A 22574-nucleotide genomic window follows, 5' to 3' on the forward strand; every position below is an offset into this window, starting at 1 on the left:
GCAGGGGGATAAGGAGAGATCCCCAAAGTCATGTCCGGTCTGTTTTTCTGTCTCCTTCTGCGTGATGTCAGGAGCCTCATCCTAATGGCAACTCAGGGTCCTAAAATGCTACAGCTGGAAAGAGCCCTTCCGACAGCTAGACCTGGGCTGCCCAGGACAGTAGCCACTAGCCACACCTGGCTTTTGTCACCTGAAACGTGGCCTGGGTATATGACAGCCCGATTTTTGAGGATTTAGTTTGGGAAAAAAAGAGTGTAAAACATCTCATTAATATTTTAAAATCTTGATTACAGCTTGAACTGATATTATTTGGGATGCAGTGGGTTGAATAAAACATATTGTTAAAATGAATTCCCTGTTTTTTGCTTCTTTTAATACGGCTACTTACATATGTAGCTTACATTACGTGTATTTATTTTTCGAGGGGTTACTGGGGATTGAACCCAGGACCTCATACACAGGAAACAGGTTCTCAGCCACCTGAGCTACATTTATATTCCTATCACAGATCCAGTCCAACTTCATTTACAGAAGAGAACCAGAGAACCAGAGAGAAGACCCGACTTAGCGGATGGCACCCACTAAAGCGCCCTGTCCTTGCTGGCTGTCCCCGCCAAATGGCCTGGGACACCGCATGCAGCTCGTGGGCTGGGCGTGGAGAAGGGAGACTTGCTCACCCCTAGGCCTCCTGGGGCGGGTGCCAAGATGGGTTTCTTGGGAGGGAAATAAGAACCTAGCAAAGGTGGGGGCTCCAGAAAGTCACACTTTCAGAGGACATTAGGTCTGGAAACCTGGGGTGTGGGAGGAAGTGAGGAGGCTGCGCAGTAACAGGTGAGTTCATCATCACCCTCAAGACCCAGGGGCCCCTTCTCCCTCCATACCCCCAGAGGCAGGGCGGGTAGCCCCTTGCCAGAGCCGGGAGGAGGGGTCAGCCACTCAAGGGTTGTTTGACAAGTAAACGAAGTGTCAGGAGGAGCGGCTCGCGGTGTTTGAGGAGTGGGAGCTAGGGAGGGCGAAACCAGACACCAAAGGCAGATTCCTGGATTCCAGCGTCTGCATTTCCATCCACCCGGAGCCTTTCAGGCTGCGTAGTTAGGGAGGTAAAGAGAGAACCATCGCCGCCCCAGGGCAGCTCTAAGGGTGCTGGTGTGTCTGCGGGCTCTAAGGGTTGGAGAGGAATTCACTCCCACCCAGTCCTCCTTGGCCCTTTTCTGGCCCCGGCTGGGGAGCCCCGAGAGCGGCCCCTGCTCTCCTCCCCGGCGGGAGTGGGGGTGGGGACGGGGGGAGGGGACGGGGGTGGGTCCCCACCCTGCCCTGCTGGGGCCCTAGAGGTGAGAGGAACGGGGACTCGGGGTCCGCTCTCCAGCCACTTTCGCGCCTCCTGCCCACGCGCCCCCGGCTGCAGGGCCCGGGGTGACCCTAAGGCCCTGGCTTTAGCCGGGTCTAGCGGGCGAGCGGCGCAGGGACGGCGGGTGTGGCCCCGCCGGGGACAACCTGCAGCGCCGCCCCGGGCGGCCCCGGCGGCCCCTCTCTTGGACGTCGGGGAGGGGTCTGGGGCGCGGGGCCGGGCCGAGCCCCCACCCACTCCAGGGGTGACCGTGTCGCTGACGTCAGGCGGCTCTGGGTTCCCTCCCTGGCACGAGGACTTTATTTTCTTAACAGCACCAGGGGCCAGGGAGCGGGCAGGGGCGTGTCCTGGCCCGCTGACCCTCCCGCCCCTTGTCCCTCTGCTCACCCCCGCGCGGCCCCCCTCCGGCGACAGCCGCCTTATAAGCGCGGGCGCGGCGCGCGCGGCATCCCAGCCCGCGGCCACCGCAGCTCCCAGGGCCTGCCCGGCTGCCTCGAGCGCGGGACGCGGTGAGTGAGGCGCGCGGAGCCCGCGGCGCGGGGCGGCCACGCCGGGACGTGGGGGGAGTGGGCGCCGGGCGGGGTGCGCTCGGGGGACACGCCCCGGTGGCGGGAGGCGGCTGGCTGTGCCAGGAAACCCTGCGGGAGAGGGAGTCCCCCAGTTCAACTCCAAAGTGTTCAGAGTTTCTCAGGCGAAAAGAGAGGCGTGCAAAAGGAAAACCGGGGTGATCCTGTCTGCTGGGACACTTTCTACAAAGTTCTAAGAGGACTCCCATCCGGGCTGGCCTTGGGGGCAGAGAAAACGGGTAGAAATCTTAGAGGAAGGGAAGGACCTGGGGACCAGGGGAAGTGGGAAATTGGGGGCGGGGCGACTGTGCAGGAGGGGGAGATGGTGACCATCGTTACTTCACTCGGATGCTGGAAAATTCGTCCGTTTGGTTCGCCCTCAAGTGCGCTCTTCTGAACTTTTGGGGAGTAGATTCTCCTGACTTGGTGTGGGCCATCAGCTCCACAGGCTCCTCCTCTGGCTTGGAAGTTGAAGGTGCGGTTAACAGCCTATGTTCCAGCAACATCTAGACAGGATTTGGGAATGGTCCAAGGCTGTTTTCAAGATGATCCCTTAGACTTCCACGGAGGAAGAAACGGTTAGCCAGTCGGTGAAGCTGCTCGGGATCGGGGGATTTGCAGGAATTCCCACTCCCCGTGTCGTACCAGGCTGGTTTTCTCCTGGGGCTTATGTGCACACCACACCTGGCCAGGGCTGGGCTCATTCCTGAGGGGGATACTTGAGCCACTCCAGGTTCAGTGGGCTGGGGCCCGTGGGAGGTGGTGAGGCCGGCACCCCATCCTCCAGGTCAGTGCAGAGAAGAGAAGGAATGAAGGCGGGCAGGTGGGGGGCGGGGGTGTCAGGGGAGGGCCTGTCTGGGAGGCAGAGACGGCTCCTCCAAGGGCAGAAAGGAATGAGCAGAATGGTAGGGCTTCCCGGGCAGCACTCGCAGCCTGGATTCAGGAAGCCTGATAACATCTCCTTGTGGCGCTGCAGGACCATGTAACCAACAAGAAAAGTCTGGGCCTTGGATTTCTCCTAAGGGGCTTCAAAAGACCTTGGGCTCTTCTCCGATGCTAAGATTCTAGCACATCTATATCTTAGTGCCTGTTTTATTATTCCATTTCTTAGTGGTAATTGAAAATAACAATGCAAAGACAAATTTTGACTGCATGATTTTATTCTTTTTTTTTTTTTTTTTTTTTAGATTTATTTATTTATTTAATTTCCCCCCCTCCCCTGGTTGTCTGTTCTTGGTGTCTATTTGCTGCGTCTTGTTTCTTTGTCCGCTTCTGTTGTCGTCAGCGGCACGGGAAGTGTGGGCGGCGCCATTCCTGGGCAGGCTGCTCTTTCTTTTTCACGCTGGGCGGCTTTTCCTCACGGGCGCACTCCTTGCGCGTGGGGCTCCCCCACGCGGGGGACACCCTTGCGTGGCACGGCACTCCTTGCGCGCATCAGCACTGCGCATGGCCAGCTCCACACGGGTCAAGGAGGCCCGGGGTTTGAACCGCGGACCTCCCATATGGTAGACGGACGCCCTAACCACTGGGCCAAAGTCCGTTTCCCATGATTTTATTCTTATGCTGGGATTTGGTCCCAGGTGCACCACTCTTTGAGCATGCATAGATGAGATGGATAGGGAATGAGACGATAGCTTAGTAGGACCTTTAAAAATAATAATTGAGTAGTGTTCTTGCTTGAGGGGTCTTTGATTTTCTGAGTAGTTGGGTGTGTTTTTTCTACTTTGGTTCCTATTTTTGTTGCATTGTGGTCAGAGCATATCATCTGCACACTTCTTATTTTAGAATTTCAGATTTTTCATTGTCTACAACCTGCTCAATTTTTGAAAATGTTCCATGACCACTTAAATAGAAGTAAACATATAGAGCAGAGATAGGCAAACAATGGTCCATGGATCAAGTCCTCTTTTGTAAATAACTTTTATTGGAACATAGCCAAGCTCATGTGTTATTGTTTCATTATTTATTTATTTTTTCTAAAGATTTATTTATTTATTTAATTTCCCCCCCTCCCCTGTTTGTCTGTTCTTGGTGTCTATTTGCTGCGTCTTGTTTCTTTGTCCGCTGGCAGGCTGCTCTTTCTTTTCACGCTGGGCGGCTCTCCTTACCGGGCGCACTCCTTGCGCGTGGGGCTCCCCCACGCGGGGGACACCCTTGCGTGGCACGACACTCCTTGCGCGCATCAGCACTGCGCATGGCCAGCTCCACACGGGTCAAGGAGGCCCGGGGTTTGAACCGCGGACCTCCCATATGGTAGACGGCCGCCCTAACCACTGGGCCAAAGTCCGTTTCCCTCATTATTTATTGTCTATGACTGCCTTCCTGCTACAAACATATGGTCTGCAAAAGCCTAAAATATTTATTTTCTGGTCCTTTATGGAAAGTGCTTGCTGATCCTCAATATAGAGAATCTGAATGATATGATTAAAAATGGGGATGTAATAAGACATAATCCAAAGATAGAGAATATTTATGTTAAAGTATCCATAGAACATTTATAAAACTTTACATTATTCATATTTTTCTATTTCATTTGCCAAGGACTAATGATGAAGTATTAAAGTTTCCTGTAACTATAGTATTACTTTTCATATTTCCTTGTCTTTATGGTAGATTTTGTTAGATATATTTTGGTGCCATATTACTTAGTGCATAAAAGTTTATTATGGTTATATCCTCAATGTGGAATATCCCTAATTATTATAAATCAACTTCTTTGATCCATATAATACTTTTTTTTGTCTTGATTACAACTTTGTGTGGTATTAATACCTCAACTCCTGCTTATTTTTTTCACCTTGACCAAGTCACTTAACTTTGTGCCTGACACATAATACCTGTTAAATAAGCAGTTGTTTATTGTTTCTTTTTGCATTTATTTTCATTTCTCCTTCTTTTTACTTTTGACCTTTTTGAGTTCTGTCATTTTATGTGAGGTTCTAGGCATAATATAGTTTAATCTTTTTAAAAAATAAAATTACCACATATATTTATTGCAATAATAGTTGCTATTGTCATCTTATTTTAGTCCACATAGTCTGTTCTTCCCTGGCCCCTGCGCCCCCCCCCCCACCATTAGACAGTTTACTTTGTATTTTTAGATCTACTGGTGGTTATCTTTATGTGCTGAAATAAAATACTGAAGGGGGGGGGTTTGAGAACTTTGAGATCATATACCAGTGGAAAACATCATTTTATCCACATATTTCCTGGACATTTAATCTCTTAGGATTTTTAGGGTAATTTGGAAGCTTCACTCAAACTCTTGAGTTTTTTTTTAAATGGTTCCACATTTTTATATTCACATTTTCTAAATTCCGTATGTTTTGTTTAGAGTGAGAGAAAAGGGGCAATATCCAGGAAACCACCTGAAAGTGAAAAAATTGGGATGAATGCTGTTGTTATACTTGTTTAGATCCTCCTGTGGTTGTATGAGGTTTTATTTTCTCACAGTTGCTACAGAGAAACTCAATTCAGTAATGCTATTCAGATGTTATTCATAAGTTGTTGCCACGATGTCTCATTTTTATGTCATCAGGATTGGGATGGCGACTCAGAGCAGGGCATCCTGGAGATTGCCCGACAGATACTTTCTGTTTATAACTAATCCTTCCTCAAGAGAAATTTCTGTAGGACTCCTCCCTTGTCTTGGAAGAACTCAGCCTGGATGAAAAATGAGGATTAGTATCAGTAAGCACTCATCTTCAAAAATTCTTCCTCCCCATTACTCACACTTGCTAGTGAATAACTCGCTTTGAGTAAGTATTCAGTGGTCAGTCTTAGTCCAAAACATTTGCTCAGCAACAACCGCATAGAACAGTTTGTTTCACATAGTGAGGGGACACCATCCAATACGAGAAACTGATTCTACGATGGGCAGGTCAGCGCTGATAGTCATGCGTGATATGCAACACATCTATGGAAAAACTGGAGTGCCTTGCTGCACTAAATAGTAAAAACTATGCAGGGACTTAAAAGTTCAAAGTGAGATGGAATTCATTTTTTTAAAAAACCTCATGACAGAGTTAAGTTTCGAGCCAAGTTTTGAAGAAATATGATAAATGGATTGTGAACAGAAGGGGAAGAATCTTTCTGGCTAGAAGAATAATGCATGTGCTGAGACAAACTTTGTAGGAAAGGACCTTAGATGAACCCAAATTCTCTTCTAGATAGAAAATTCTCTAGAGAGATTTTGCTTGCCTTACACAGAGGCAGAGAGGGATATCTGGAAGGAAGGAGACAGATGAGAGAAAGGGCTTGAAGCTCAAACTGAGCCTGAGTCTGATGGGATAGACAAAATGGCATTAATGTTAGTTTTCTCACCCATAAAGTGGAGATTTTAGAACTTAATCCCTAGGCTGAACTAATGCTAAATGAGATAATAGATGCAAAATCATATAAATGAGATACTACATGTAAAAACATAAACCCTGTGCATAGTGCCTGGGTTATGATTGGGCTCAGTATGTGACAGTAGCTGTGATTATTTTTATTCATAATTATATTGTGACTGTTGTTATTACTACAGATTGAATATAACAATTCAAGAAGAGAGAGAAAATAAAAATGCTGGAAAATCACAAATTTGCAGGGCCAGGATGGTATGAAGTTTCAGTTTCCACAAATGTTTATGTTATTTGGTATCACCCCCCAGGGCGATCTGAGAGGTGGGTATTGTCATCCTCATTTTCAGATGACAGAATGGGATAAGTCTCACACGGAGGAAGAGGAGAGCAGCTGGGTAGTTCGTGCTCAGACGTGCTCTGGGGGAGGCCCCTGTGAACCAGTTTGGGCTGAAGCAACTTCCCCCACTTTTCCCACCTCTCAGAGGCATTTCAGAGATTGGGAGACTCATCAAGTGCCGTTTGTTCTTCTGTATCAGGCAATGCTGTGTGTCAGTCGAGGCCGCCACCAGGGTCACCACGGCCCCAGAACCGCTGGCTTTGTCCTCCGCTGGGCACTCCTCTTCGTCCCTCTCCTTGGCTGGCCCTCTGACCTTCAACTTCACCTCCATCCCTGGCTTTGGGCTTGGATTGGAGTTTAATTCTTTTAATGGCAGGAGATGGGGCAAAAAGGAGCATGAGGGGGAGGGAGAGAGATTTGGAAGTTGTCCACGTGGACGGTCGAGCTGGGCAAGGGCTCAGACTAGCCCAGCAGCCCCTCATTTTTCAGAGGACTGAGGCCCAGAGGTTAGGTGACTTGCCCACACACATCTAGGCAGTTGAAACCCTTTCTTCCCAACGCAGGCGAGCAAGAAGGCTTGGCACTGAGCCCAAAGAGTGACTTCCTCCCTCCCGGTTTTCTTCCTTCCCTTCCTTTCTTCTTCCTCACCTTTTTTCCCTGCCCTGACTCATCCTGAAGGGATTTAAGGCCACACAAGTGATTTCAGCGTCTTGGCCATCCATATCGCCATGTCATTGGACAGCAGCTGGTTGGCTCAGGCAGTAAAGGGGTCTCCTTCTTCTAGGCCCTTTTCTGATGCCCAAGGCAGAAGCCACACCCCCTACTTCTCACCCTTTTCCTCCATGTTCAGGGCTTAGTCATCAGGGTGTTTGGGTGGGAGCGCATGACTGGATTCCTGGAACTGCCTCTCAGCTTGCTGGGAAACCTCAGGATTCCCGCTCTCCTAGGAGCCACCTGATGTCACTTAGACACAGCACAGCTCCTGACATGGTCTGGAGCCTCTGATCTCTGACCCAGGATGTAGATTTAGGGAGCCCTTAGAGAAGGAGGGTGGAAGGAAGGGACATTAGAAATAAAGACAGCAGTCAGGGGGCTGGTGAGGGAACCAGGCTCACCGCCCCCCTCCATCCCACCATGCTGGCCCCCTCACTCCTACCCACCAAGCCCTGTTCACTGCTCATTCATCCATCCAGCTACAGGTACCAGGTACCTTCCAGCTAGGCCAGGGGCTGGAGAGACAGAGTTTAACAATGCAGTCTGGGCTTGACAGAGAATTGGAGTCTCCAGGGAGAGGAGGACAACCAAGGGGTGTTTACAGGGTGGAGTGACCAGTACTGTGGTGGGAAGTGCGGCCAGTTCTCTAAATATTCATGGGATGATTTTTTCATGACATGGGCATCGAAGAAGGCATCCTGGAAGAAGGCACCTGTGTAAGTCAAGTAAACGGGGGAGTAAGAGGGAAGTGGGGAGAATGTTCCATGCAGATGGGACAGCATTTGAAACGAGATGATGGGGCTGGTTAGGAGGATGGAGATGGTCACATGTTGGGGTGGGGTGGGGAGGGAAGGCAGGAGGCTGGAGAGGGAGGCAGGGGCCAGGACGCAGTGCCTTAATCTTTGGGTGCAGGGATCTGGCTCTTCCCCTTGACTGTAGGTAAAGAGTAGACCAGACAGGGTAAGACTGGAGCAGAGTGCTCAGACTCTGGTGGTCCAGGAAGCTACCATGGCAGCCTGACCTAGGGCTGGGGAGAAGAAGACGTTTTCAAGAGATGCCGAAGAGGTGGAAATGATAGGACTTGGACGATGGGTTGGTTAGTATAGGGTGAGGATTTCTAGGCCGTTTCCCTGCTTGGCGCTAGATCCCAAGTTAGTTTGGATGCCATTGTTGAAGGCTCACAAACAGGAAGACCCCCCAGGATGCCCACCGCCCCATGTCCTCATCCTTGGAGGACTTCCTTTCTCACTCTATCTACTGCAGTGAAGCATGCATAGTCAATGTGTACATGCAATCATTTCTTCTTTATCGAACCTGCAGAAATTTGAGGGTATGACTGTACAGTTGGTGCAACTCACAAAGCCTGGCTCGTACTCCCCAGCTGATTTCCCCGACGTGTAGAGCTTTAGAGCCCTAACGCTGACATAGTCGCTCCATTTCTAATCGACGGGTCCCTCTTGGCTTCAAAGTTCTTGCCAGACAAAGGGGCTGTATGTAGTGTTGTGTTAAAACCTGTGACTTGGGAGTTAGAATTCAGGTTTGAATCCTGGCTCTTTCGCTCACTAACTGGAGAAGTTAGCCAGCCTGTGTGCCTCAGTTGCTGCAATTGTGGGACAGGGATAATAATACTCTTGGCGATATCATGAAGTTGTTTGTGGGGGTTGGATGAGTAGACACATGTGAAATGTTTAAAACCATGCATGGCCCACGGTGAGAATGAATTAGGAAACTTTCCCTTGCTTTCAGTGCAGTCCCTAGGTGAGTTGTTTCTGGTAGATTCCATTAGGTCTTTGTAGGAACAAGGCCTTTCTTCGTTGGACTCTAGGTCTCCCTTCTTTTGACTTTGGGCACAGACAATGCCCAGATAACCAGGAGCCTCATTCTGCCTTCTCTCTCCTGCAGCAACCCTCAGGTTCTTCTCCTAGGCTATTTCTCTAGCTCCTGGCAGTTCACATCTCTGGATGCGGGCTGCTTCCCTTCTCCATCTTTAAAGCCTGCTCTTCAGCTTCTCAGAACCCTGAGCCCTTCCCACTGCCTTTCCACCATCTGGGCCATTCCCAGGCAACACATCACCTTTTCAGAACAGACTTGCCTGCTAATGACCCTGGTGAGTTTTACTTTCTTTTGGCTGAATTCAAAGTACTTTTGACATTTTAGAACAGTTAAGCAATTCCTATCAGGCTGGGGAAGGGGTGGAGGAGGTTTAACAGAGGTGAATTGAGAATGATAATACCAAAAAAGTTAGTCACCCAGATAAAAATATTTACTAAGAAGTGGTTTTTTTTTTTTTTTAAAGATGTTTGTGAGAGACTTAGACAATTTGAAATTTGACTGGATATTTGATCTTGCGGGATTATTTGTTATTTTTATTTTTTGTGGGGCTAGGGATTGAACCTGGGACCTCGTATGTGGGAAGCTGGTGCTCAACCACTGAGCTACAACAGCTCCTCCGAGTTGGTTTTTTCATTTGTTTGTTTTTGTTTTTAGGAGGTACCGGGGATACCCTGTACATGGGAAGCAGGCGCTCAACCCCTGAGCTACATCCACTCCCCTATTGTCAATGTTTACAGCAAGATTCAGTGAAAAAGTTATCTTTTAGAGACACATACTGAAATATTGGTGGATAAAATCATATGGTATCTGGGATTTGATTAAAAATCTAGTGGATTCAATAAAATTGGCTGTCTTAATAATTTTGGAAACCAGAGTCTGTGGTACCAGGTGGGTATGGGACATAACTCAAGTGCAGCTGCATAAGAAATGAGGGGCTAGCGGTCCGAGTTGGGGGGAGCAGTTGGTCTTTGCCTTACAGGTCCCTCTCTCCAGCACCAGACTGGTCCTTAGGCAAAAACCTTATCCATCTGTGGAGATTTAGAGTCATCAGGCTCAAAGTTCCCTGGTAATTATGATAACAACCACTGTCAACAAACAAATTCCTGGAGGGTGAAGGAGCAGGTGCAGGGAAGGGCAGGGAGGTGAAAGGACAAAGTAGGGGCGAGGAGAATGCTGCTCCTGCTGCACACCATCTAATCAGAGCGAGCGAAGGGGGTGGGGGAGGACAGCGAAGATGACGTGCCCGCGGCCTGGCTCCCTTCCCTTGTCCCGTGCCCGCGGCCTGGCTCCCTTCCCTTGTCCACGCTGCCTTGAAGGAGACGGTTTCCTTTCCTGGTGGATGGGAGAGACAAGGGAGGCCCCACCTTTCCCACACCTCCAACCAGCAGTCACCTGTGGGCAAGGCCCATCAGGCTTTAGGCCTTTCAAGGCTCTTACCCCGCCATGCCTTGCAGTCTCCAGGGGTGTAAAGAGCAGGTGACAGACCCACAGTGAGGGGAAGCCAAGAAAGGCTGGGGGGTGGGGGCGGGATTGGCCAGATAGTCTGTCTCTTCTACTCTGGCAGGGAACGTGTCCGTCTGACCAGTTTAGCACTGAATCCTTAGAAGTGATTGGCACATAATGGTGTTGAATGAATGCCTATATTACACAAAGTTAAGCTTGGAGATTCAAAATGTTATTAAAAAGCCAGGAAGATAGAGTTAAGCTATATCTGGGGTTATTTTATTCTAACAGAGCCACATATACATACATAAACAAATACACACATACAATTCCAACATACATACTATGCATTAATATATTATACATATACACGTTTATGTGTATGATTTTTTCCCTAATTGCTAAGTGAATAAAATAACTCTGGCACAACAAACATCTCTCTCCTAATTGAAAAGATGATTTCACATCTTTAAGGGGAGCAGGTGTTTGAATTCTGTCTCCATTGAGGAGGATGCTCCTTTGTCCTTGCTAGTGGATGATGGCTTGTTTTGCATCCCATTGCACTGTTTGTTCTCTGCCTTGTGATCTGATCTTCAAGAAGACTGCTTGGAAGGAGAAGGATGGCCATTTTCTTGGGCTGATCACAGGACCGCAGAGTGGTCGGTGTGTCTTCCTAGGAAATCTTAATAAGCATTTGTAGGTTTGGTGAGTGAACTATTTCTGAGTTGTTTCCTCTGCGTTAAGGAAAGAGGTAGGATTCAGCAGAGGCTTTGTACTCTTCCTGGCTTTCTAATCGCAGCCCTGCTCCATCTTTTTTATTTCTTTTTGCACATTCTCTGCCCTTATTTGGACACCAGGGAAGGTCAAAATGTTTCACTGCTGCCCTCGATGGCCTGGCCTTGCTCTAACTCCTGTCCCTACATCCATCCAATTCCTGATGGTCCCTGAGTGGGTGAAGAGATGATCTGTTTTGGGTCATCTATTACCTGGGAGTTTCTATTCCCAGGGACTCTATGAAATGAGGGCCAGAAACTGAGCCAGGGTTGGCCGGGCATCTCTGAGAGTGTGTGTGTCTCAGATTGCATTTTTAAAAAATTATCTTTTTTTAAAAAAAGATACATAAATCACACAAAATATTACAATGAAAAATATAAGAGGTTCCCTTATACCCCACTTTCCACACCCCCCACTCCTCCCATATCGACAACGTCTTTCATTAGTGTGATACATTCATTGCATTTGATGAACACATTTTGGAGTACTGCTACACAGCATGGATTATAGTTTACATTGTAGTTTACACTCTCTCCCCATCCATTCAGTGGGTTATGGCAGGATATATAATGTCCTGCATCTGCCCCTGCAATATCCTTGAGGACAACGCCAAGTTCTGAAAATGCCCCAATATCACATCTCTTTTTTCCCCTCTCTGTTTTGAAAATAAGAATATACAAAAAAATTAAAAATGTATATAATAAAAGTAATGAAAAAAGTAAAAAACTTTTTTGGCATTAAAAAAACCTGAAAGTGCTGGATTAACTGCTAATGTGCCTATTATCACTAAAATTCTACAGTCATATGAAGGAGAAAAAAATTCCTATATTCTGGAAAGAATGATAGTCAAAGCATGACAAAATCGTGGCAATTGGATAAGATAATAATAAAGCTTTCTAAGGCATGGTAAAAAAAAAAAAGCCAATTAGAGCTCATTTGTGAGAGGTAGCATCTAGCCTAGTTAACCTCTACCTGACTCATTTTCAATCAACTGTAAGATAGGGATGATAATTTTTACCTCATAGGGTTGCGATGAAACTAAATTAATACACTTTGGGAGAATACCTGATTTATATTTAAAAATGAGCTAATGTTAGCTATCGGTAATGTTTTCTGTTGGATTTCCCTATACTGGTTCGCCCAGGAATTGTCCCCCCTTTGCAGGCAGTTAATCTGGAGCTGGTGATGATAGCGAGGACCGCTTCCATTACCTTTTGGAATCAGTAGAGCCATCCTCACAAGGCTTGAGGAAGAAAATCCCTCTAACACGCGACAGCCAGGGGCTCAGGAGTGAATGTTTGGCTTTCTGGAGACAAATCTATGGCTCAGATAAGGAACATTTCTCTTAGCTACGGGAATGAGGGCTTATGAATAACATGTGACACAAGGCCAAAGGTGGGAAAAAGGCCGTTAAATGGTGATGAAAGTGTGCTGACTTCAATCCCGGGATTTCCCCAAATTCACTACTTCATAAGAAAGATACTATCAGGTTATATTTTTTGACACGAGGCAATGAAACCACCTCCTAAGAGCACAGGATCCTCCGCAGGGTAAATAGCAATATGTCAAATGGTGGAGAGCGATTTGTTGCTTTCCTTCCTCAGCCTTCAGAAGCTGCCGCTGGAGGTGGGGAAAAATGAGTAGCTTCACCTAATGCAGGAGCAAACCCCGGCGAAACACGGGAGCCCTTTCCCCTCCTCCTTCCGCGCCTCCTCCGGGCCTGACTTTGTTACGAGGTTGTCGCCCCTCTGCTTTCCGGCAGGACCAGAATGGTGTCGCCGGCCCCTCGCACCTGCCGCTCAGACCTGGACCCCAGGTACCACCGACTTTGCGACACGGCGGAAGTTTGGGGCATCGTCCTGGAAGCACTGGCCGCTCTCGGGGCGGTGACCTCCGTCGCCTTCCTGCTGGCTGCCGTGGCCCTCATCTGCAAGGTGCAGGATTCCAACCGGCGGAAGGTGCTCCCCACCCAGTTCCTCTTCCTGCTGGGGGTGCTGGGCATCTTTGGCCTCACCTTTGCCTTCCTCATCAGACTGGACGGCGGCACGGGGCCCACGCGCTTCTTTCTCTTCGGCATCCTCTTCTCCCTCTGCTTCTCCTGCCTCCTGGCTCACGCCTTCAACCTGACCCAGCTGGTGCGCGGGAGGAAGCCGCTGTCCCTGCTGACGATCCTGGGGCTGGCCGTGGGCTTCAGCCTGGTGCAGGATGTCATCGCCGTCGAGTATGTCGTCCTCACCATGAACCGGACCAACACGGAAATCTTTTCTGAACTCCCTGCCCCTCGTCGCAACGAAGACTTTGTCATGCTGCTCATCTATGTCCTCATCCTGATGGCCCTGACCTTCCTCGTGTCCTTCTTCACCTTCTGCGGCTCCTTCCCGGGCTGGAGGAGACACGGGGTTCACATCTACCTCACCACCCTCCTCTCCATCGCCATCTGGGTGGCGTGGATCACCCTGCTCTTGACTCCGACGCCTGGCCCTGAGTGGGATGATACCATCCTCAGCTCAGTCCTGGTGGCCAACGGCTGGGTGTTCCTGTCGGTTTATGTGGCACCCGAGTTTCAGCTGCTCACGAGGCAGCGGAACCCCCTGGATTACCCTATGGAGGACGCGCTCTGTAAACCTCAGCTCATGAAGCAGAGCTATGGGGTGGAGAACAGAGCCTACTCGCAGGAGGAAGCCCCTCAAGGTCGGAGCCTGCCTGGGGGGAGACTCCCTTGTAGGACGCTGGGGTGCGGGGTGCATGGGTGGGGGGAGACTTCTAGGGCCTTATAACTGCCAGGGACACACGAGACTTTCCAGGTCTACTTTTATAGATTCGGTGCCTAAAATTGTCCAGCCAGTTAGACCAGCTGCTGGTCTTTGGAGTCTTTTTTTTTTTTTTAAATCACTTCTTTATTTCTTTTTTATTTCTCTCCCCTTTTCCACCCCTTCTCCCCCAAGTTGTCGCTCTCTTTGTCCATTCACTGTGTGTTCTTCTGTGTCCACTTGTATTCTTGTCAGCTGCACTGGGAATCTGTATCTCTTTTTCTTGCATCATCTTGCTCCGTCAGCTCTCTGTGTGTGTGGCACCACTCCTGGGCAGGTTGCACTTTTTTTGCACGGGGCGGCTCTTCTTACGGGGTGCATTTCTTGCGTGTAGGGCTGTCCTATTTGGGGAACACTACTGTGTGGCATGGTACTCCTTGCATGCATCAGCACTGCGTGTGGGCCAGCTCCACATGGGTCAGGAGGCTGGGGGTTTGAACCCTGGACCTCACATGTGGTAGGCGGATGCTCAATCAGTTGAGCTAAATTCACTTCCCTGGAGTCTTAATCTAGAACTTTCTGCACAATACCAAGCAGGTTTCTCTAAATCAAAGCACGAGGAACAAAGGAATGGAAAAGGAGTGACTAGAAAAATTCCTCGAGACAAGTAGATGAGATTGGGCTCTTTATCAAAGATAATTAGGCATTCCTTCCAAAGGAGAGGAGGAAGAGGTAGGTAGCCTGCACGTGTAGATTTGAGTGCACAGAGCCAAGCAGTGATTTCTGTAGCAATCACAGAGCAGATGAGGGAGAAAGCCCTTTTTATCATAAAACAGCAAGAATCTCCAGAGTTCCCATTTGGCCAGAGAAGCCACATTTTATTGCATAGCTCTAGGCCCACGGAAGGGAAGAGATCCTATCTGACATGGAAGAATCAAAAGATTTTGCTCTTGCCTGGAGTTATGAGAAGCCAGGTGTTCTGTTTTTGTTTTCATAAGAAAAAGAGGCTAAACCGGTTGCCAGAAATTTTCCTTGCCAGTGGGATCTGTTTGTTTCAAGGTTGTTGTTGATCTTAGGTTCTCTTCGAAGAGGGAGTGACTTGAGCACAGGAGTGGGGGACCCCCGAGGCCAGGCCCTCGGCTCCAGCTAATTGTAGGCCTTTTCTCTGCTCTTGAAGCCTGAGCTGCAAAGCTTTCTGGTACCTCGGTACTGCAGCTCTGGTCCCTCTCCTGGGCACTTGGAATCTGAAGGGAGCAGGGGAGGGCAGAAGGGGTATTTTAGCTACCCAACCCCTCCTGCCCTTCCCATGGCTTCAGCCTGTCACCTCCTTCACTCTAGTTCTCCCCTAACTTCTTTTCCTCCCTTGAATCCTTTCCATTCATTCAGTGGGCCACTGTTGGGCAATTCTCACTAAATTACTTCTCTGGCCATTACACTTTCCTGCTCTCATACCTTCACTGGCTCCCTATTATCCACCACATCACAACAAATCCTTACCAAGGTTTCCCAGTTGGAACCCAGTGACCACTGAAACTTTGTTCTCAGTCTGAACGAACCACATCCCTGCCTTTTCCTGCCTCTCTGTCTGGACTCAAAGTGCTTCTGACTCAAGGTGCTTCTGTCCTTTGCCTTCTGTTTCCTTCTTCCCTCTTCTTGCCCTTTTCCAGAGTCAAGCATTCTCCAATCTTTCTTAGTAATCATACTCCACCCCACCCTAGCCCCGGGATTCCCTAGAACTTTGAAATGCTCTTATCAGAATCTCTCTCATTTGATAGTTGTTTGTGTACCTGTTGTAATCTTTACTCTCTAGTGTCAGATTCCTTCAGGGCTTCACCATGTCTTAACGTATAGAAGGTGGAACAGGCAAGTTTGGTGGGAGAAAAGTGGATAGTTTTAAATTGTGTTCATGCTGATTGTACGTGTTTATCCTGCTGTTCCTATGTTGAGAATCCTTTGGTTTTCTCTAAATACTAGAAAACAATGACTCAGAACTTTTACTCCTTCCCAAAGAAAATAATGAAGTTATTACCTTTTCTTGTTGGGCAGTTAAGAAAGCAGGGATATCCCCAGTAAGTCTCACTCTTGGTACCCCTGTGCCCAGATCTGTATCCTAAAAGTCTTGTTTTTATGACTTTTCAAATATGCGTTTGAAGTGGTCCTTGGATGAGGTGGGCTTTGGGTCTAGCTTTGGGAGGGGGTTTCCCTAGTAACCTGATAGTTATTCATTCATCAACCAATGCAGTGCTCATTCTGGGCCTGGGCTTGGCACTAGGTGAAGATGAAACAGTCTCTCATTTCAAGAAGGTTCCAGTCTCCTGGGAGGCAGACAATTAATTGGACAGGACAATGCACTGTGGTGACCGATGAACTGGACTGAGTACAGGCAGGGACCCAAAGGGGGACACTAACATATGATTTCCCCTCTCGCTCTGTTTCAGGTGTTGAAGAGTTAGGTGATACCTTCTATGCCCCTTATTCCAGCCATTTTCAGCTGCAGGTAAATGTTCTCTTTCTCCTGCTTCATCGGGGGTATCGGCACCCCATGAGCCTTGGTCCTGTGGGAATAGATGGTGTCACCATTCTCATGGCCCCTGGATGTTCACCTTCAAGGGATGATGTGCCTCGTCATCTGCCTCATGGGGTTAGGATGACCAGAAGACGTGCTGGCCACACTTTTGGGGGAGGGTTGGGGAGAATGGGAAGGAAATTCAGCTTCTGTCCTGCCGGGATTCTGTTGAAATGGCTGGGAGCTGGCAGGGGTTTAACAATACGGTTGCTTCCTTTTCAGAATCGGATCTTGCAAAAGGATTTCTCCATCCCACGGGCCCAGATGCAGGCTAGCCCTTACAATGGCTATGAAGGGAGGAAAGAGGGCAGTTAAATCTGCCCTGAAGAGTGGGACGACCTCGGCCAGGCAGCAGAACCAGCGGGGAGCATGAAGGGAAATGGGCTAAACCCGGAGTCTTCTCAGAAAACTGAGCACAGCTTTCTAGGCAGAGCTTGCCTCCCTCCCAACCGCAATGGCCACTGCTCTGCACCGGGTGTGGGGGGCTTCAGGGCGCGCAACGTCTTCGTAGCACGTTAGCATTTCCCCCTTGTTCCATATTTAGGCTATTTCCTTGGAGGGGAGTCTCAGGCAGCTCAGGGTCAAATCTTACTCTTTCCCATGGTTTTACCTGTGTCTGAAGGTCTGGGCATCTGACTCCATCTGGCTCCTTCAATCTGAGACGCCAATTCATCTAACCCAAGGTGGCTCTTGTGAGGATCGTGTGGCTCAGACAAGACAGCAAATCTGAGCAAAATAACAAACACCCTCAGCGCCCCCCCCCCCAAACCTACACTGGAAGCCAACTTCTTGGCACCCTCCCTTCTTGCCTGGGCAGGACAGGCTAAGGATCACACTAGATTCACTCATCCCTATGGTGCTACCCAACACAGGACCTCTCCAGCTCTCCAGTACCAAGTCACAGGCCACCCCTTTCTAGCACCATTCCCAAAGTTTGTCAATCCCTAGGCCTAATCTCCCTTGACTGTTTTACCAAGAGCTCTTCTTTAGGACCCCATTATCAAGGGCAAGCCCAATTTCTTTTTGCCAAGAGAATTTGTTCACCATTCTTGCTATAAATTTCTGGCACGGCTCCTTCCCCCATTCCCTGGCTCCTTAGTCTCTGTAAATAGATTTACATTGTGTGTCCCCTCCTGTGTGTGCAAGTGGGCAGTGTCTACTAATGGGGTAGTGTTCCTTGTGTAATAAGTTAGTCACCATTCCTCACCTGGAATACGCAATAAAGATGTGGTGGCAGCTTTTCCCCCGTGGCAGCGGCAGTGCAAGCTTTGGGCGTTAGAAGTTGACATGAGAAATGGCGGGGTCCCCTGTTGGCTTCACCATTGGAGCTGAAGTTCAAAGTTCGGTTCCATTGGGTTCGTTCTTGGACCCTTCTCCATGTGTCTCTCCTTTTCCTGGTTACATCTGAGACATGTGTGTTTTCCCCAATTTTAGGGGGTGACCAGTGTGAGTGGGGAGCCAGGAAGGGTCATGGATCCTATGATTTTGCTCCTGACAGGCAGAGGAGAGGCAACCTTGGAATGGGGTTTGGCAGCCCAGGAAAGGCAGGGAGGAGACCTCAAAACCAGTTTTGAGTTTCACCCAAGCTTTAATTGTAGCAGGGGATAAATCCAGATCCCTTATTTGACAGAATTGGTTCACAGTATCTTGTGCAAAGACATGGCCCCTAGCAATTATTATTTACTTAATTCAAGCAATAGCTCTCTGGGGCAGGACAGTAGTAAGTCTTTTGAAGGAGAAAAAAAAAGAGTCGCCATATATAGAAACTGAATGACATTTAAAGATTTGATGCTGAGTCAGGAAGTTACCTTGTAAGAGTCTGACTCTGTTTTTATCAGAAGGGAAAAATCAGTGTGGGGCAGAGGTGAGGTGAGTTTAGAGGTGAGTCAAAAGCATGCTGAGGTAGGGGTATTTTACATCTCACAAGGGTTTGGTGGTTGGTTTCTGCACATGGCTTTGCAGCTAGTTTTGTTTTGAAATGAGAGGGTGAACAAACAATGATTTGGGTCCCTCTACACTATTCTAGTCTTTCCCAAGAAGTCAGGACCCAATGAGGTTGGGTGTGAGGAAAACATAGTATAGTTTCACATATAGTATCTCTCGTAGATACTCAAGACACACATTCCCTTCCTTCTTTCCCCCACCAGTCTCCATCCTATCAGCCAAGCAGAGGGATGAGTGAGAGGTAAAGACTCAAAACGCCCTGACCAGCTCTCTTACCAGGGAAAAGAATAGCCGTACTCCTCAACCTCTTCAAAAACTGGAGAGCACCTGATATGGCACCTGTTTCTAGCCATTTATCTCCCTCCTGAGAAATAATGTGGTCTCCAGAATTTTTTGACATGTGGACCTCCCTAAATTCTTGTCCTTGTCAGGAGTAAAAAATCTCTGAGCAGCACTTGTCACCCATCCTCCCCCCGCCCCCCCCCCCACTCCCCAATGGTGTTAATCCTTCTTCAGGACTCTTCTCCTGCACATAAATAAGCTGTTTTGTTAAGATAAGAAAATCTCAGGGGCTGGAGGTTTGGGCAGCTGAGAATCGTTATGGTACTGGAGAAGAAGGTTTCAAAGTTCCCTTCCTATAAATTCCATCTCCACCTAGGCCAGAATAGAATGCGTGACTTGAGCCCAGCCTTGTCCTGGGGTGGTGCCAGTTGATTGATGTCTGGCAACCAAAATGGCATCTCCTTTGAACTAAATGAGTGGTAATGAAATAAAGCTCAACAACCTTTCTCCATCTGTCATTGTCAGATGAGAAATAGATTGTGTCTTAGCCTGGCATCTCACTCTAGGCTGGGAAGCCTTCTAAAGCTGCTGTACTCCAACGTTCCACTTGATGGCGGTGAAACCTCAAGCATCTTCCCTCAGGGGCTAAGTTTCAGAAGCAGATGTTGAAAGCCATGGTTTTTTGTTTTTATTTTTGTGAGCGCAATGAGGCAGTATTGCAGATATTCAGTAGGCTTGAGGCAAACACATCCCATTTTAAAAGGCTTGTATTTATGAGCTGTTTGCCTCCTCTCTCCCACCAACTTTAAAGAATTTGTTCTCCATATACTTTGGCAGAGCTTCGCTGCCCTTTGTCTTACTTTTTTGAAATTCTACAAGGTATTTCCAGCCCATCTGCATGCAATCTGGCATCTCTACAGATACTGGTCTCATTTGCTGTTGCATTAATGTTGGCTAGTATTTATGTGGTGGGAGCCTTGGCTTTTTGCCAGGAAAAGTGTGCCAAAACAAACAGCCTAGCCTGGCCCTGTGTGTGCAGCAGTAGAACCCATTTCACCCTGCAGGCTGGACTTCCTTCCTTCCTTTCTAGATTTATCATTACTGCTGGAAACTGAACTGTTCCCAACTGAACTTTTCCTTCCTTGCCCATTTCCTTCTGCTTCTACCAGGGTTTGCAGTTTTGCCCCTATCTCAGCCTCAATCTGAAACATGGGATTATTTCAGAATTTGGGGTAGCAAATGGATCTTCCTTTCTAACTTTTCCAAGTTGTTGACTGCCCCCAGCTTGTAGACTGTCCTCTCTGGAAATCTGAAGGCCCAGCCTCGTGGACATTTTCTGGAATTCCTTCCATCCAGGGCGGATAATGCTTTGCCCTCCTTGGCTCTGGATGTTCCAGACATGTTGATGGGTCTGTGCAGCAGCAGAACAGTCCCTGACTCTGATTTCTTTTATTAATTTTTTTATTAGACAAGTTGCAGGTTTATAGAAAGATCATGCAGAAAATAGAGTTCCCATATCCCTGCCCCCATTTTTTGACAGTTTGCATTAGTGTGGTATCTTTGTTACAATTGATGAGAGATTATTATTATAATGTACTATTACCTATAGTCTTTACATTAGGATTCACTGTTTGTGTTATACAATCCTGTATTGTTTTTGTTTTTTATTTTTAGTGTGGTAACATATTTAACATTAAATTTCCTATTTTAACCATTTACTAATAAGTAATTCAGTGGTATTAATTACACTCACAATATTGTGCTACCAGCACCACCGTCCATTACTAAAATGTTTCCATCACCCCAAACAGAAACTTGGAACACCATTAGGTATTAACAACCCATTCCCCTTCCTCTCACCCCTGCTGTACCCTATACTCTTCTTTCTGTCTCTGAATTTGCATATTCTAGTTATTTCATATCAGTGAGATCATACAATATTTGTCCTTTTATGTCTGGTTTATTTTCTTCAACGTGAAATAAGGTCTTCAGTGTTCATCATGTTCTGACCCAGATTTCTGCAAACCCCAGATTTCTACAAACTTTATGACCCTTCAGAGTGGAATATTCCAGAGCCTGCAAATTTTAGAGCTTGCTGGGGAGTGGGTATAGCTCGGTGGTTGAGTGACTGCTTCCCTGTGAGAGGTCCCGGGTTCAATCTCTGGTACCTCCCTTAAATGAATGAATGAATGAACGAATGAATAAATAAATAAAAATAATAAATTTTAGAGTTTGAGGGGGTCACAGTGAACCTCCCATGGGTGCCTCCACACCCTCATTTGAAAGAGGAGGAAACGCAGGCCTAAGGGAATTAATACAACAAGGACTGGATGCCTGGTTCTGTGCTCTTTTACTCAACCCTTGTGTGGTCAATTTTAGACACTTTTTTCTTTTTCCTCACGGGGGTGTTTGAGTGAAGAATCAAAGTGATTATGGTCACTGGATATTGATGATTCCTCTCATTTTCTTTTGCTTCCTCAATTGCATTCCTTCCCTTTTTCCTTCCTGCATCTTCTCTGGTTTTTCATGCAAACCGTGGGGAGAAGGACTGGGCAAGGATGGAGGTAGGATATTGACTGGTTAACCACAGGTCACCCCCCACAACTCCTAAGCCAAATGAGCATTTGCGTCTTGGGAAAGAAGGCTGTCAAAGGAGGGATGGCGAAACAAGGAGAGCAGTTCTCATTCTCCCCAGCCAGCGTGTTAATCCTTCAACTTCCCTGAGCTCTATATCGGGTCAAAAACTCATACCCAGCACCTTTTCTTTCACTTTGGTATGGAGTTATAGCTTCCCTCAGGAGTCATGTGCCACATTCCTTGGCACTTCCTCACTGCCTGGGCAATTGATGATAACAGATTTCAGCGGTAATCCTTGGAAAGCAGAGCAATCAACTGTTGTGTGTGTGATGACATGACCTGAGTCACGTGTCTTACGCAATAAATCCAACTGCAACCCAGAGAAAAGAAGGGAAGATGAAACTTCACCAAACTGCCTGGTTCCATTTGCTTCATGCTCAGGTCCTCTTCCACGTTACAGGTTATCAATCCTTGTGGGTTTTTATCAACTTAATTTAAACGACTCCTCAGGCTTTGGAGGCAAAGGGTTTACACCATTCAGTGGAGGGTCAGAAAACATTGACCAGCCCAAGTAGCTATGTTCTCAGCCCTGGGACAGGTTGGGAGCTTCTAGCACCATGCCCCGTGTTTATAGGAGGCTACCACCATTCTCTAAGAAGAAATAATTCCAAATGAACTTTTTTTTTCACCACAAGAGTTGAATTAGAAAAAGCATATATGGCTTTAGGATGACGTCTTTATGAACCAGAGGAGAAATGCAGGGATAATGATAATGGAATTAGGTGGAATCCTAAACTCAGACGTTCGAGAAGAGACCCTTCATTTAGCTGGGGTCTCAGTGGGGGTCCACGGGGCTCTGTCTTTGAATCTGTTTGGTTAATAGTTTTACCAATTACTGGAACAAAAATAAAGCATATTGAAATGTAAATGTATTCATATCCCCCAAATAAATTGCATAAGTACAGGTTGGAAAGATTTGGTTCGCTGCAGTTTTCATGGAAAAGACCTAGTAGTTTTAGTTGTCCATAAGGCTGCTAAAGACCAGTGATATGGCTCAGCTGCCAAAAAATGCAGAGCAGTCAGAGGCAGCTCTG

General features: G+C 47.7%; 1 protein-coding gene across 1 annotated transcript; it reads left to right on the plus strand.

Moving 5' to 3' along the window:
* Positions 1 to 1751: 1751 nt before the first annotated feature.
* On the plus strand, positions 1752 to 22453 carry GPRC5A (G protein-coupled receptor class C group 5 member A). Its single transcript, XM_004460340.3, has 4 exons — positions 1752 to 1857; positions 13124 to 14052; positions 16550 to 16608; positions 16900 to 22453. Exons 2-4 carry the CDS (start codon positions 13131 to 13133, stop codon positions 16990 to 16992), a joined length of 1074 nt encoding a protein of 357 aa, XP_004460397.2. The 5' UTR covers positions 1752 to 1857; positions 13124 to 13130; the 3' UTR covers positions 16993 to 22453.
* Positions 22454 to 22574: the final 121 nt, after the last annotated feature.

The sequence above is a fragment of the Dasypus novemcinctus genome, chromosome 20, assembly GCF_030445035.2.
Source record: "Dasypus novemcinctus isolate mDasNov1 chromosome 20, mDasNov1.1.hap2, whole genome shotgun sequence".
Lineage (NCBI taxonomy): Eukaryota > Metazoa > Chordata > Mammalia > Cingulata > Dasypodidae > Dasypus > Dasypus novemcinctus.